General features: G+C 45.2%; 5 protein-coding genes across 5 annotated transcripts; 3 read left to right on the forward strand and 2 right to left on the reverse strand.

Annotated features, from left to right (window-relative positions):
• Positions 1 to 723: 723 nt before the first annotated feature.
• BHQ10_009575 (uncharacterized protein) lies at positions 724 to 3282 on the forward strand (the record flags this gene model as incomplete). The annotated part of the gene is made up of 1 exon (XM_040882505.1): positions 724 to 3282. One exon carries the CDS (start codon positions 724 to 726, stop codon positions 3280 to 3282), a length of 2559 nt encoding a protein of 852 aa, XP_040738077.1.
• Positions 3283 to 4096: 814 nt separating this feature from the next.
• Positions 4097 to 5170, forward strand: BHQ10_009576 (uncharacterized protein; the record flags this gene model as incomplete). Its single annotated transcript, XM_040882506.1, has 1 exon — positions 4097 to 5170. The coding sequence occupies one exon, from the start codon at positions 4097 to 4099 to the stop codon at positions 5168 to 5170; it is 1074 nt and encodes a 357-aa protein (XP_040738078.1).
• A 156-nt stretch (positions 5171 to 5326) lies between these two features.
• On the reverse strand, positions 5327 to 6640 carry BHQ10_009577 (uncharacterized protein; the record flags this gene model as incomplete). Its single annotated transcript, XM_040882507.1, has 4 exons — positions 5327 to 5719; positions 5793 to 6194; positions 6296 to 6437; positions 6495 to 6640. The coding sequence occupies 4 exons, from the start codon at positions 6638 to 6640 to the stop codon at positions 5327 to 5329; spliced, it is 1083 nt and encodes a 360-aa protein (XP_040738079.1).
• Positions 6641 to 10162: 3522 nt separating this feature from the next.
• BHQ10_009578 (uncharacterized protein) lies at positions 10163 to 10990 on the forward strand (the record flags this gene model as incomplete). Its single annotated transcript, XM_040882508.1, has 1 exon — positions 10163 to 10990. The coding sequence occupies one exon, from the start codon at positions 10163 to 10165 to the stop codon at positions 10988 to 10990; it is 828 nt and encodes a 275-aa protein (XP_040738080.1).
• Positions 10991 to 11541: 551 nt separating this feature from the next.
• On the reverse strand, positions 11542 to 13198 carry BHQ10_009579 (uncharacterized protein; the record flags this gene model as incomplete). Its single annotated transcript, XM_040882509.1, has 5 exons — positions 11542 to 11750; positions 11815 to 11967; positions 12028 to 12729; positions 12798 to 13043; positions 13102 to 13198. The coding sequence occupies 5 exons, from the start codon at positions 13196 to 13198 to the stop codon at positions 11542 to 11544; spliced, it is 1407 nt and encodes a 468-aa protein (XP_040738081.1).
• Between the last annotated feature and the right edge of the window lie 855 nt (positions 13199 to 14053).

Raw genomic sequence — 14053 nt, forward strand, 5'->3', positions numbered from 1 at the left:
TTACCGAGATTACATACAGATTTGCTGTCGCCCACACGTCAGTCGTTGAAGAAGAAAAAAGTGGATTCTGATACCCCGCGCCCACGGTCTACATGCCCTGATCACATATTCCCCAATTTTCCCGGTTGAACAATCATCAAGGAGTTTTGCATAGATTCAGATGCTGGGAGTAGTATGACACCAATGGATATGGTCTCCCTGAAMAAAGCCAAAAAAAAAAAAAAGTCTCAACTTGTTGTGTCAGTATTTTCCAAAATGGTTAGTCGTACCTTTGCTTCCGTCCACCGTCCACTTTAGTTGACTAAAGAACCTTCACTCAATCCACCAAGACCACTCAGACAACAAGATGAAGATATCCACGCTAATTAATTAAAGTCTAGGCGCGTGGATTTCGTGGCGGTGGACGGTGGACATGCTTTACAAGATGCGACTACTTTTCCTAGACAACTTCTCCAGTCATCCAACCAAACTACAGCATGGTTGTCAACAACATATCAAGGTTTCTGGGGTAGTTAAACTGAAAGACACCGGTCGGTATAATCATATAGCGAAACTAAGAATCCCCGCAAACCCACAGCAGAATGTCGTGTCAGCTCCATATTTTGAATAAACGAGGGTCCGTCAACATGGAGAAGATTGATATGTGCGGCATTTATACGTTGGGGTTTCCCAATGGCCTCACAATTGGAACAATTTTTCGGTGGCACTGGTATCACGTCAAAGATGCTTCTTTCTTTGAGGAAAATTGTCGTCCCTGCACTTGCATTTGCCAGCATAAGCCAAGCTGCAGTTTTGTGTGATTCTCCCGAGTCTTTCCTACCCGTGTCCTATGCATTGAGTACCACACCTGTGGATTCTGGTCTCGCTGCTCATTCCACGCAACGAAAGTATGCTCTCTCGAAACACGCGCCTGTACTAACTCTCGACTATGAAGTCGATGTGGCTGGTTTTCCTTACCTCGACATTGTTTCAGGCACTGGTCAAATCGAACTCAAATATACCGAAGACTTTGACGGCTTGAACCAGATCTATGGCGATGGACCATGGACTTTTGTTGTAGGTCTAGCGAATTCATTCAGAACAGAGACTTTCAACATTACTGGGCCGGGACGCGTAAAGTCAACACTCTTGCAAGGAGCACAGCGATGGGAAACCATTACTCTCTTGACTGACGACACCATTGTGGTCTCCAATCCTGGTGTTGAACCCTCGGTAGAAGTTTGTCCAACAGAAACGCTCCCGGGGTCTTTCTCTGCTTCCATCCAAAACTATACGGAAATTTGGGGGCTTGGAGCTCGAGCTGTTCAATTGGCATGCTTCGATAAAGAGTCACAACCTTCAACTTGGAAAATCACAGCAAACGGTGCCTATATTCAAGGCCAACAACCGGCGAATTCGCCCTTGGGATACGGCATGTCTGAGTACACACTAGAATTCATGACCAAGATCGTCCGAGGTGGTACTGGTTGGCGAGTACTGTCGTCAGCGGTTAGTAGCGGTCCTTATATGATTTTGACAAGCAACTATCCTGATCATTCAACTTTTGTGAATATCAACACGACTCTCTTGCCACCTAATACATTAATTGTTGGAAACGGACCAAGCATCGTCAATCAAACTTCGCTTACGACCGGCGCCAACCTGTACTACCCCATTTCTACTAAGATTCTTGAAGACACCTGGTACAACATCACGATAGCGACTGGTACAGCTGGTATTGATGTCTATATAAATAGTACATTGAGCGCCACTGTACCTCTCGTGAGCACCGGCACGTGGGGTTTTGGACCTTTCATGGACCAAATTGCCTATGTCAAGGACGTGCAAGTAACTGTATCCAATGGCACTGTCATCTACCAGAATGATATGAAGTCGGATCATACCCTTGCCGAGTACGGTGTGCAGTCCAACACTGTTCCTATCTGTGTTGATGGCGGCAAGAGAGATCGTGCAATTTGGGTAGGAGATTTTGTGCACACTGCACGCGTACTAGCAGCCACAACAAACCGCGTGGAGTTCATTCGAGGTGTTATTGAAAGTTCGCTCAGCTGGCAACTCCCAGCAGGAGATGAAGCTTCCGGACTTGTTGCTACTCGAGCAAGTCTTGGGGATGATAATAGATATAAAGACCATTATTATGTCACTAATTATGGCATTACGGACTACCAGATCTTCTTCATGTTAGTAGTCGGAGACTACTACACGTTGACAAATGATCTGGCGTTCTTGACGCCATACTGGTCACAAGTACAAGCACTCGTCTCACGGATCGAGACATATCTGGACCCTAATTCTGGGCTTCTCGGTGATAGCTACGACAACTATTACTTCACCGCCGGGCCTGTTCCAAATGCAACTGCACCAGCAGCTCTCTTTGCATATGCACTTCGCAAATTAATTCCCCTGGCAGAGGCTATTGGGGACACCGCTAGCGCATCAGCTTACAGCTCAACCGCGCAATCGATCGCAGACGCTATCAATGACTTGCTTTGGAATCCCACAGCTGGAACATACGGTGTTGCTCTATCGGACGTCAATGATTATTCACTTACTGCCATATCATTCACTATCCTTGCAGAAATTATGAATGCTACCCAGATTGAATCAACACTTGCCACTGCCCTACCAAAGTTATTCTATATTACGGGATACAAGGACTCTTCTAGCATCACCTCTTCACTCACTACCCAGCTCTCACCAAATACGCAGGGCTTTCTGCTCGAGGCTTTGCTCATATCTTTAAAAAACGACTACAGCAGTACCACCACATCGGCCGCACTTACCGCTATATCAAATCTTCTCAACGTCTACTGGCCACAGATGTTGAGCACGAGTCGTTACTACACCGGCGCATCATGGGAATACGTCTTTCCAGATGGCAGTCCCGGCCTTGAGCTTTTTACTAGTCTCGCCCATCCATGGGGTAGTGCGCCAACCTACCTGCTTACGCAATACGTGCTTGGTGTTGGCCCAAAATCAGCAGGCTATGAGCAATGGTCATTTGAACCCATACCAGCACTTTTAAGAGGTGGATTAGAAGGGCTGAGTTGGGCTGAGGGTGTCGTGCCGACACCAAACGGTGGTGCTATCAAGGCGTCTTGGAAGGTTAACCAGTCTACGGGACAGGTCAAGATCACTGCCCAAGGGCCAGCACATACGACCGGAGTGATTACTTCGACTGTCTTGATGGGAACTTGGATTGTAGATGGCGTACGGAAGACTCTGAATGGGTCCTATACTGTGACTGGAGGAAAGCAAGTTGTTCTTGTTGGTACGATATAGAAAGTCAGATGTACCTAGGGATAGCTCGGTGCGGTATATTTTGTATATTTAAAAAGCTAAATTACATGAGATGCACTGAAGGTCTTATGAAAAATATCTTGCACCGGGATATTCTAGATTTCCCCAAGCTGCAGGTCAAGACCTGAAAATAGCAGATACAGTAACACTTCCCCAAACAGGAAGGTCATTATGTGCGAAATGCGACCCCACGATTTGAAGCCAATGCCGATCTATCAAATATGGTACGTAGTATCTTTCATCAAAACTTGCGATTGAAACTCTTATGCTGGTTTTTAAAAAGGCGAGTTCTCGCTAAGCACATCTATGAAACTCTAACTAAAGGATGTAACGTTGACTGCACCTTAATTTACTCGCTTTCCCCGCTATCGCGGTCTTATTGATAAGTAACAAAACCTGCGTAATTTCATGATTAATGATTGGTTCTTTTAACCTTTGTTTCGGAGTGTTCGCGCTATTCGGGGTGTTCGGGGTTCTACGAGAGATCTGCGTTTGGAGATCCACCGGGGTAGAGTGATATTTCGTCGAATACGATTGCTTGAGGCCTCGCTTAAAGTCCTTGGTTAACATTGGAGGCAGTTCCTGCGTAATTTCTTGAGTGTATCCAGTCAATATGGGGACATAATATAAAGTCTAGTTATACTCCGACAGAACTCAGAATTGTTGCTACTGATAGTTTCTTTCGCAGTATTAAATATTGAAGCCGGAATCAGGGAGAAAAAGAATTAATCGGAAGCACATATCAAGCACATCGTCCCGGAAAACAAACCGATTGACGCAAAGCAAAGTCTCAATTATGAAATCATTTTCGACGCTTCTTCTTGCGCTGTGTAGCCTTCGGCAGGTGCAGGCTTTCAGGCATAACAATTTACAAGTACTCGCCGGAGTGCATGTCGTCTACTCTTACTCTGGCACGACACCACCCGCTGAATTGACGACCCTCATCGAAGAAGGACTGGTCGGCGGAGTCATACTATTTGGTAACAATGTGAACAGCAGCCTTCCAGCCATTATCGAATCGTGGCAGACAGCATACGCCAACAGTCCAGCTTACATTGGATCTCCCTTGCTGATAATGACAGACCAAGAAGGTGGAAAGGTTCGTCGACTACCTGGAGGACCAACGGAGTCTGAGAAAGCCATTGGAGAATCATCCGATCCAGAGCAAGCAGCATCCCAAGCCGGATCTGATGCCGCAGCGGCTTTGGGCGCATATAATATGAATACAAATCTTGCTCCTGTGCTGGATGTCTTTCGCACGCCAGGAGACTTTGATGACCAGTACCAAAGATCGTATAGCGATAATGCAACTTTGGCGGGTATTTGTGGTGCTGCATTTACAGCCGCACAGCAGGCTGCGGGATACATTGCAACAGCAAAGCACTTTCCAGGTTTAGGAAGTGCGTCTGCTGATGAAAATACCGATGAGGTTCCTGTTACACTGAATGTTACCATCGATGAAATTAGGTCTATTGACGAGATGCCCTATCACAACGCTATTGCAGCTGGTATTGACATGGTCATGCCGTCTTGGGCCTTGTATCCTGACTTTGACGATGAGTATCCTTCAGGTCTTAGCGAAAAATGGTTGAAACAGGAGCTTCGTGGTCGATTGGGATTTCGGGGCGTTACCATCAGCGACGCGATCGAAGCTGGTGCCTTGACAGCGTTTGGCTCAGACTCGGACCGTGCGGTGCTAGCAAGTGGTGCTGGCATGGATATCATCCTTGCTGCCGCCCAGAATGTTACTCAGGGTCAGACAATTGTCCAGGCTCTAGTGGATGCGTTGAACAGCAGAACTCTGGATAGGGCAGAATTTGACGAAGGAACGCGGAGGATACTCGCACTCCGCAATAAGATATCTGCATGAGTGGTTTGTCGGGCTTCAGATGCTTACCGCAAAAGTAAAATGAGCCTTGAAAGGCATTCATGATCAAAGTTCATATTTCATAAATTGTCTATTGTCGTAGCCGATCCAATCCAAGCATTAAATACTCATTAATCACTTGTTTTCTAATCTAGTCGTCTATTCTTCAGTCACTGTACTCCCCGCTTCGGCCGACATCGACAGGATATCGAGTCGCCTTGCAATCCCATCATCTCTACCCACTGCAACAGCCTTCTCTATCTCACCATCGCGAACCCACTTGATCGGACCCGGGGGTATCGTTCCGGTGCTCTCGGGATCGTTCCAGTTAATGTTCTGCCATAACTCTTTGGCGATTGATGGCAACATGGCATGCTGATAATCAAATTCCCCACCGAAAACTTTAGGAATATTCTCCAAGTCAATGTCTTCGGCCAAAGTTTCCAAGACTTCGTTTGGTGACACGATCACCATCTTTTCTGCTGTAACTGGATCAATGAATCTTTTGATCAAGCCCCATATGGTGTTATAGTAGGATGGAGCATTCAAGACCTATAACAATCATATCAGAATTCAAATCGTCACTGCGGTATACTCGTCTAGTGTATTTCGATGGAATGCATACATAAATACGATCAACCACTTCTGGGTAATTGATGGCCAGTAAACGGCTGAGATCTTGCGCATAGTTCCGCAGATCCCATACCTGCTTTAAAGTCACGCTGGCGATGTTGACCAAGTAGATGCAATGGCTGGTTTCATTCCCGTCAATTTTCGGTTTGCGTGTCAATCTTGAGCAAAGTGGGAACAGAAACCGAGTTATGTAGTCATGGTATATTAAGGCCCTTTGGGAACCGCTGAGTGATGCCGCAACCGGCTTTTCAGTTGCAGGGGATATCTCACTAACTGCTGGTTTAAGATTTCGTGTTCGCTCATAAGACTTTATAGCTGCATTGTTCAGATTCACGGCGTCGAAGACAAGAATAGGTATACCGTGTTTATTGAAACGGCCGGACCAGTGAGGATACTTTTGATTGTTAGTGTACGATCCATCAAAAATAATAATCAATTATTAAGCGCGCCAACATAATTTCTTTCTTCGGCACGATTGGAGTTCACTAAACTCACAATTGATCGAATTTCTTCAAAGTCATTCACATCTATCTCATCATATAGCTCGACAATGTGATTGTTATTATGCGCTGCAGCAGACTCTTTGAACTGCTTCAAAGCGCCTTGTGCGTCAAAACTCCGAGCTTTCAAAAATCGGCTTGGAACAAAAATATATCAGTCGAAACAGTTGAGAGTTAGCGATCGCTCTACATACAGAAGAGTCGCCTTGTCCGTCAGCCCATTAAGCATGTCATTCTCGTCAAGACCTTGGGGGCGGATTAGCAGGCCATCTTTAGAGCAAAGATCAGTAAACTCTTGCAAAGCATCTGCTTGCGCGTCGGAAACTTGCGCGTTGGGCATTCTTCTTATACAGTTCAAGCGAGATTCAATTTTTGAAAGTCGAATCTGTCTTTCTGTTGTGTTGATGAATTGAGATAAATGGTGTCATGGTACCTCCCAGCCTTTTCTTTTAGCACCTACTAGCACGAACGCGCCTATTGGTTCGTTAGGTAGCCTTGCAGCTGGCCAAAATGAGCGACACCGAACTTCATATGAAAGCGCCATCAGCCCGTGATATTTTCAAGCGAAGTGTGTGAGTAATTTGTGACTACAAGTAGGTCTCTTGTCAGCCGCGTTCTCCGTAGAACTGGTTCATAGAACTAAGCATCTCACTTTGCTGTAGAAGCTTATTGCTGTTTCCATCGTTTATTGTTGTTTTCCCAATTATTCACGTTGACTACGGTTGCTCATTTATTACCTGGGATGTATAATGTGCTCGAGAGGTACATGGAGTTAATCTTCCAAGGTTCAAAGTTTGGCGTCAGACCAAGCTTACCACGTGGGAAATATATGTTTTCATAATTAATTAACAGGGCTCGAAACGTGAAATAGAACCTATTGACAAAATTAGAAAACGATGCTTCGCTCATCTTGCCAATACGACATCGACTGCCATCAAACGAATTTAGCATGTGCTTGTTAATGCATTTTGGCCGATCTCTTTTCGCGATTTCAGATGTAATTGTGAGCGCCTGGGTTTTACAAAGTCCTTCGCCATATTTTCAAGTAAACTGATCGTGATCAAATGATCAGATGAGGAGAGAGAAGGAGGGTGACACAATACATTAACTCGGTTGACGTTAGGAACGAGATTGATCTACACTGTTGACGGGGTAATGAAAGCCCGAGGGTAAGAAGCAACAACATTAGAAACTTGTTTCTTTTGCGACATATAGTCGAGCATATGTGATACAACTCTGAAGTTGTATCTGTAAATTCTCAATTTAGAAACAATCAGAGCAAGTGCCATAAAGTTTAAGTAGCAAGAACATTAAGTCAAGGCTTTTCTGATAGATGTCAGAATCACATTACCTGTATCTCCGCGATGTTAGACCCCATAGATATTCCTCAAAGTATGCACACTCGGGCCAACAACCCCGGCCGAAGGAGATTATCCGCATTTTTCCTCATTCAGCGCTATCTAGCGATTTACATGCAGGTACTACTTGTAGATGAGGTCGCCTATGCAGCAGGATCAGTTCCCTCATATGTTTGACGAATCGTGGGCGATATTAAACAGGCGTCCTTCGGCACTTTCTGCATGCTGCATTACCCCTCAGCGAGTCACCGGCATTGCAACTGTAGGACAATCGCATAGATTCTTACTTCCGGGAGGCCGATTTTTAAAAACAAGAAATGAAAGTAACACGTATGTGAAAAGATGCGTGTTTAGGAGTAACAATTATTTCAAATCTAATGTATTAATTTGGTCGATGCATTATTGCAAACCTTGTTTGAAACAATGACTGGGTCATGGTACAAACAAAATGTAGTCACCTTCGTTTCATCGGTGTTTTAAAGTCCTAGACATTTCCGTTTTTGGGTTTTAGTAGAACAGCCAAGTAAAGCGCCAATGACTGTCGAATAACACGATTTTGTCAACTGTAATCGCTTGTTCAAGTGCCGTGGTCGCCTACTCAAGCTCAAGCGACGCATACAAAATTTAATTTAAGCCTTTTCTTTCGATTATGAAGATCTAAGTTACTTAGGCCTTGGTAGTTGTCTAACTAAACAGTGTCTGGGCTAGAGACAAGCCGAGATCAAAAGGGGTCTCTGCTGACGCCGTGGCTTATGGCCCCAGATTTATGGATCTAAGAGCCGGGGCGATGCAACACCTCTAATAATGGAGCAGGCTTAGCTTTTTCACTTGTTTGGCGGCGTGGAAGCCTCCATTTCGAATTGTTTTCCTGCTCGAGAAAATGTACAGCCTACAGGGTGATTCCCTGCGGTGCGGACCTGAAACCTTGTCGGTCCTTATTCATGCAATAATAACAAAGACAAACGTTACACTTATGTAATTGGTCAAGAACCTGACTTGATTTCGCAGAAATATGATAGCGAGTGTGATGAATAACTCATCTTATCCTGTGATCTGTAATGACTCAATGCTACACACTTTTGCAAATTTAATGCAAAACAAATAGGTAATTGGATAGCAATTTATCATGGTATCGCTAATCCAATGATTAACAAACAGCTATCTTGATCGGCCCTAAACTTGCCGAAACAGCATTAACCTTAAGTCATGTTCCTGAGTCCCTGACTCGTAAGCCTTAATTTCCGCGTGCAACGTAATCCGTGCAACTTGCTGTGTTCAGTCAGGGTCAATACGATTGCTCAAATCAGTTGACTGGCTTGTGTAACAATTTGTACAAAATGTCGAGGACATTTCGCACGGCTAAGCAGGTCATCGGTGCGAGTAACCATGAATCGGTGATCAGTCGCGCACTCCAGGTACGTTTACGCCGTATTCCTTTGGTAAACAGATAAGTATAGTGGAGTCAGGCCGCGAATAAAATATACGTGTTTCAGTCCATACTACACGTACATAGCCCGCCAAAAATAGGTCCAGGTATGGTAATCCATATCGAGTTCGTCACATCAGGTTACAGTAAGTGCCCTAGGCGTGACTCTCTGCTGCGCTACTTCGTCATTCTCATGCTGGTAAGAACTACATAAAGATACCATTGTTGCTCGAAAGTAACTAACCTGGGATCCCTCGAGATCGTAGTCTGCGGTCATTGAGCGCACATTGAGTGGCCGAGATTTCATGGTCCACATCTACTGCTCACGAGTGTGCGTATATAATGACTTGCATATAATCCATTGGTCTTTTCTACGTAGCTAGACATAATGTATATCTTTAAGTCGATTTCGATTCGAACCCTGATGTATTTTTCTTGATGCTGTACACCACATAGGGTGGTGGAGCAGGCGCCGCTAGATTTAGCTTATTGATCGGCGAGTCGGGGTGCTACTCTGCCCCCGTGGCGTCGGGCTGACCCTTCATTTAGCAACGGTCATCTATCAAAAACAGCTGTTGAATTCGATCAGATGATTCGACTTGACCAACTTAGCAGTCGTTTCAGATCCACTCATCTGCAACGAACCTAGTGTAAACGAATGCGAACCGCCCTGGAATCAAGAAAAATAGACTAGACCTTCTCCAACGTGGTATTGTGATAATGGCTCSGKTCCTTCCTTTCCTTCCTTTTCTTTCTTTTTCAGCGAAGAACACATGCCCTCGTTGATCAAGTCTTAAGCCACGCGCTAGACAGTCAGCTACAAGATCTTGATCCAAAGTCTGAGGGGCTGACGGATTTTGCGATACAATTATTACCCCGCTTTCCAGGGTGGTATTTCTGGTAATAATAGAATCGGTCAATACAACCATAGCCTCCTTTGAGGAAGGCTATTCCTGCTGAGTTAATTATAAAACGACGTTTCCCTACTTTATATGACATCAAAATATCCAACCACAAAACAACATTTCTCAATCTTTCGATTCCAGCATACCCCCTACACACAAGCCTCGCTGTGAAAATGAAGTTCTCTACTCTCGCAGGGTCTATCCTGCTCTCCAGCGTTGCGCTAGCTGCTCCTCTTTCCGAGGAGAATCTCGCTCGACGTGAAGCCAACCGCGTTGCTCGCCGTGCTCGTCCCCACAGGCAGACTCACACCAACCAGCGTGTTGACGCCGGCAAGGATCTTGCGACGACCGATTCCGAGACCTTTGCCGAAGTCTACTCCAGCAACTGGGCCGGTGCTGTCCTGATCGGGTCCGGATACACCTCAGTCACTGGATCCTTCGTTGTTCCTTCCGTCACTGTTCCAGATGGTGGTGACAGCACCCAACAGTACTGCGCTGCCGCCTGGGTTGGTATTGACGGCGACACTTGTGGCACCGCTATCCTCCAGACTGGTGTGAACATCTGCATTCAGAACGGTCAGATCACGAACACTGCTTGGTACGAGTGGTTCCCTGCCGCCCAAGAGTACTGGGATAGTGGTATCTCCATCAACACTGGTGACACTATTACTGCTACTGTTACTGCCGACAGCTTGACTGGTGGCACCGCTACTGTCACCAACGAGTCCAACGGCCAGTCCGTCTCATACACCTTCTCCGGCCAGACTGACAGTCTCTGTGAGACCAACGCTGAATGGATCATGGAGGATCTCTCGGGTGGCGGCGGTCTTCTCAACTTCGCCGACTTTGGCAGTGACTTCACCTTCACTGGTGCTACTGCCCTCTCCAACGGTGCTACCGTCGACACCACGGGTTCTACCATCATGGACATTTACCAAAATAACGAGGTCCTCACCTCTACCAGCGCTTCTGGCAGCACTGTCGTTATTTCTTACCAATAAATACCAGGAGAGCTATACGCGGGGAGGCATTTTGTTAATACTTGTGCTGCAAAAGATGAGTGGGGATTGGATAGGGAATCAGATATACATTTGATAGAACTTGTACATAGATTATCCATATTTCTCTTCTAATGCTAGTCTAATCCGTATTCGATGTTCCTGTGGTGTGTTTATAACAGTAAAAAGTAAAAAGGTTACAGGCATGCCATAGACTAACAAATCGTATCTTCGTGACTGGTTATGAAAGTTCGTAACGGTCATCAACTTACCTATCTAGGTAGGTAACGCTGCCAAAAGGAGAGCTTCCGTGACAGATCGACTGTCCTACATCAATTGAATTTCTGTATAGTAGTAGCAGGCCGTAGCATGAAGACTTGAAGTGCCTAAAACACACATATAGGTGAGGTGATCAAGTCCACGAGGGCTCGAGTCCATTGACCAAATTGATCCTTGGATAATTTTACTTCACTTGCTGTGAAGAAACACGAAGCAAGCTAGACCAACGCAGGAAGTTATTATTGCTTCACAGGAATACGTCAGTACAAAAGATGTTAATCGGAAATCCGAAAAATTTCATGTTGCATACCGAATGTGAGATTCATATAGTAATATCCGACAGCTTGTACTAGGGTGCCCGACAGGAGTGGTCCTGATAACAGCCCTATATTCCAACTTAGATTGGTCAGGGAATAGGCTCGAGAGTAACCCCCATTTGGACCAAAGATGCCTGGTTTTTCCGTTTGTAATTCTTTAATGGCACCTATAATTCAACGTCAATCTTCACTTACTCCAATTTATAGCATCATATCACAGCCCGCACTCACTTGTCATTTCAATAATGCCAGTGCCAATAGTCAGACTTCTTGCAAATCCAAGAGCCAACAGTGTAGAGGAGTAAATTATCTGGCCCCTCTGACCTGAACCAATGAAGGAGAACCCATCATTTCCAGGCGTACCGAGAAGCCACAGCAAAAACCCTGTCAACAAATAGCCTATGCCAGTCGCGACTTTTGTTCCATGTTTATCCTTTAACGCACCCGTAAATGTCCCCAAAGCTAGCTGGGGTATTTGAATCAGAAAAAACATGAAACTCATCTGAGCCGTGTTCCAGCCAAAGTCTCGTATTACATGCAGAGGTAGCGTCGTATCTAGGCTTGTTACGACAAGAGAACTTGTCATATGGCATGCCATAGCAGTCAGTGCACGTGGATGAGATAGTACGACGCGATAAAAGTTCGAAACTCCATGAGTTTGCTGAGTTGGACTTTTTTGAGCAGACCGATCCTGTATATCGCTAGTATTTGCCATCTGGGCTTGGAGTAAAGGAGTAGTCTCGCTGGTGGAGTTACTGGTGTCTGCCTCTGCTGCTGTAGCCTCGACATCTGCGTCTTCCGGCAATGTATGTTCATTATTCTCACGTGTCGGGGTAGATCCCGACTTCACATCATTTCCATTTTCCTGCTCCTTTGGCTTTTCAATGATTACCAATCGCACCAACATGTCAATGATCAAGATGGCAAATGCGGTAATCCATGTTGGCCAATAGCCCACAAGTCGCAATAGCCACCCGGATACCATTGGACCAACAAGTAAACCAGAATTGTAGACGACAGATATAGCTCCCAACGTTTTAGCCCTATTTTCTGACCCAACCGTGTCGGCGAGCGTTGCCATACCGATGATCCATGCTGCATTTCCGCCGATGGCAAGTATAATTCGGCCGCAGATAAGTATGCCAACTGTAAACCGTTGTCATCAGTGTATGTACGCTAAATTAGAACTTCAAAAGACACTGTGTGCAACGTACCAGAAGGTGCCGCTGCAACAATCGTTGTACCAATAAGTTCGCATGACAACGAGACAAGCAAAGCACCCTTTCGTGATGAGATTCTGTCGGCAATATGCCCTGTTATGGGTCCAGCCACAACGCACACAAGCGCATGGACGGAAAGCACGAGTGAAATAACGTATTGAGCGTTGGATCGATCAACATTGAGACGCTCTTCTAACATGTAATCAAGAATCGGGACGATGAAGCTGAACAGGAAGTTCTCTAGTGATCCGTCAATTCTTTGCTCACTGTATTATTAAACAACCCATTTTTGGGTTACCTGTAAACAAAGCAATTGCGATACACGCAATGATAAGAAATTTAGATGAGCGCCATCGGTAGCCGATTCGATGCTTGCTGTCGGTGGCTATCGCCATATTCTATTCGGCCCACTTCCGTCGTTTTCTCTAGAATTTGATATAAATGAAGAAACAATTTGGAGAGATGGTGACTTGGACAAGTCTCGAGCGGTAGAAAAGCCTTGAAGAATTGGCGGGTTAGCAAGTAGCTGTCATAACACGAGCTCTGCTCAACAATTTATTTGAATCGGCAATTATTCAGCTCTCCAAGGCAAGCTAAACTCAATTTACGATAGAGCCATGCGTGAGCGTATTTAGGTCTCAATAGTAGGTGGGTCGGTGAGTTGACTTTAAGCAATCAGAATGAACAATCGGAAAGATGTTCATGCAACTTAAGCTTTAGAGCAATAAGATGGAATTTATACTGATTGCTAGTGGATTATGGTGACGGGGACGGCCAGCTGCGATTCCGTCTTCCGCTTCCTATTAAATCTGACGTTATACCTTTGCTTCAGTTCTAGTCTTTGGTAATTCATCATAAATCACTTTCAAAAAGCAGTTCCCTCACCATTCACGTTTTCTTTCTTCTACATCACCGCTCCATATCGGTACAGAATAGTATACGCGTGGAGAGAATCAACTTCGGGGCTGAGGTGCATATCGGGATCGGCGACTTTCTCAAAATTGATACATGCGTTGCACCATGTACGCCAGTCTCCCTTCATGCATGCAGTGTGTGCAATGTTGTATGTGCAGACTAAACAGGAGAGCAGATTGGTGTAAACTTTCTTTATGACAAATTGAAAGTGCAGAGTGATCAGAGATGTCTAGAATAAGATACTTGTTGCGTTGAACAACTACCTCGATTCTCATGGGCCTACGAGTTTTATACAACTCTGAAATGTTGAGGCAATTCAATACATTCTGTCGGGA

The sequence above is a fragment of the Talaromyces amestolkiae genome (genome assembly GCF_001896365.1).
Source record: "Talaromyces amestolkiae strain CIB chromosome Unknown scaffold25.1, whole genome shotgun sequence".
NCBI lineage: Eukaryota > Fungi > Ascomycota > Eurotiomycetes > Eurotiales > Trichocomaceae > Talaromyces > Talaromyces amestolkiae.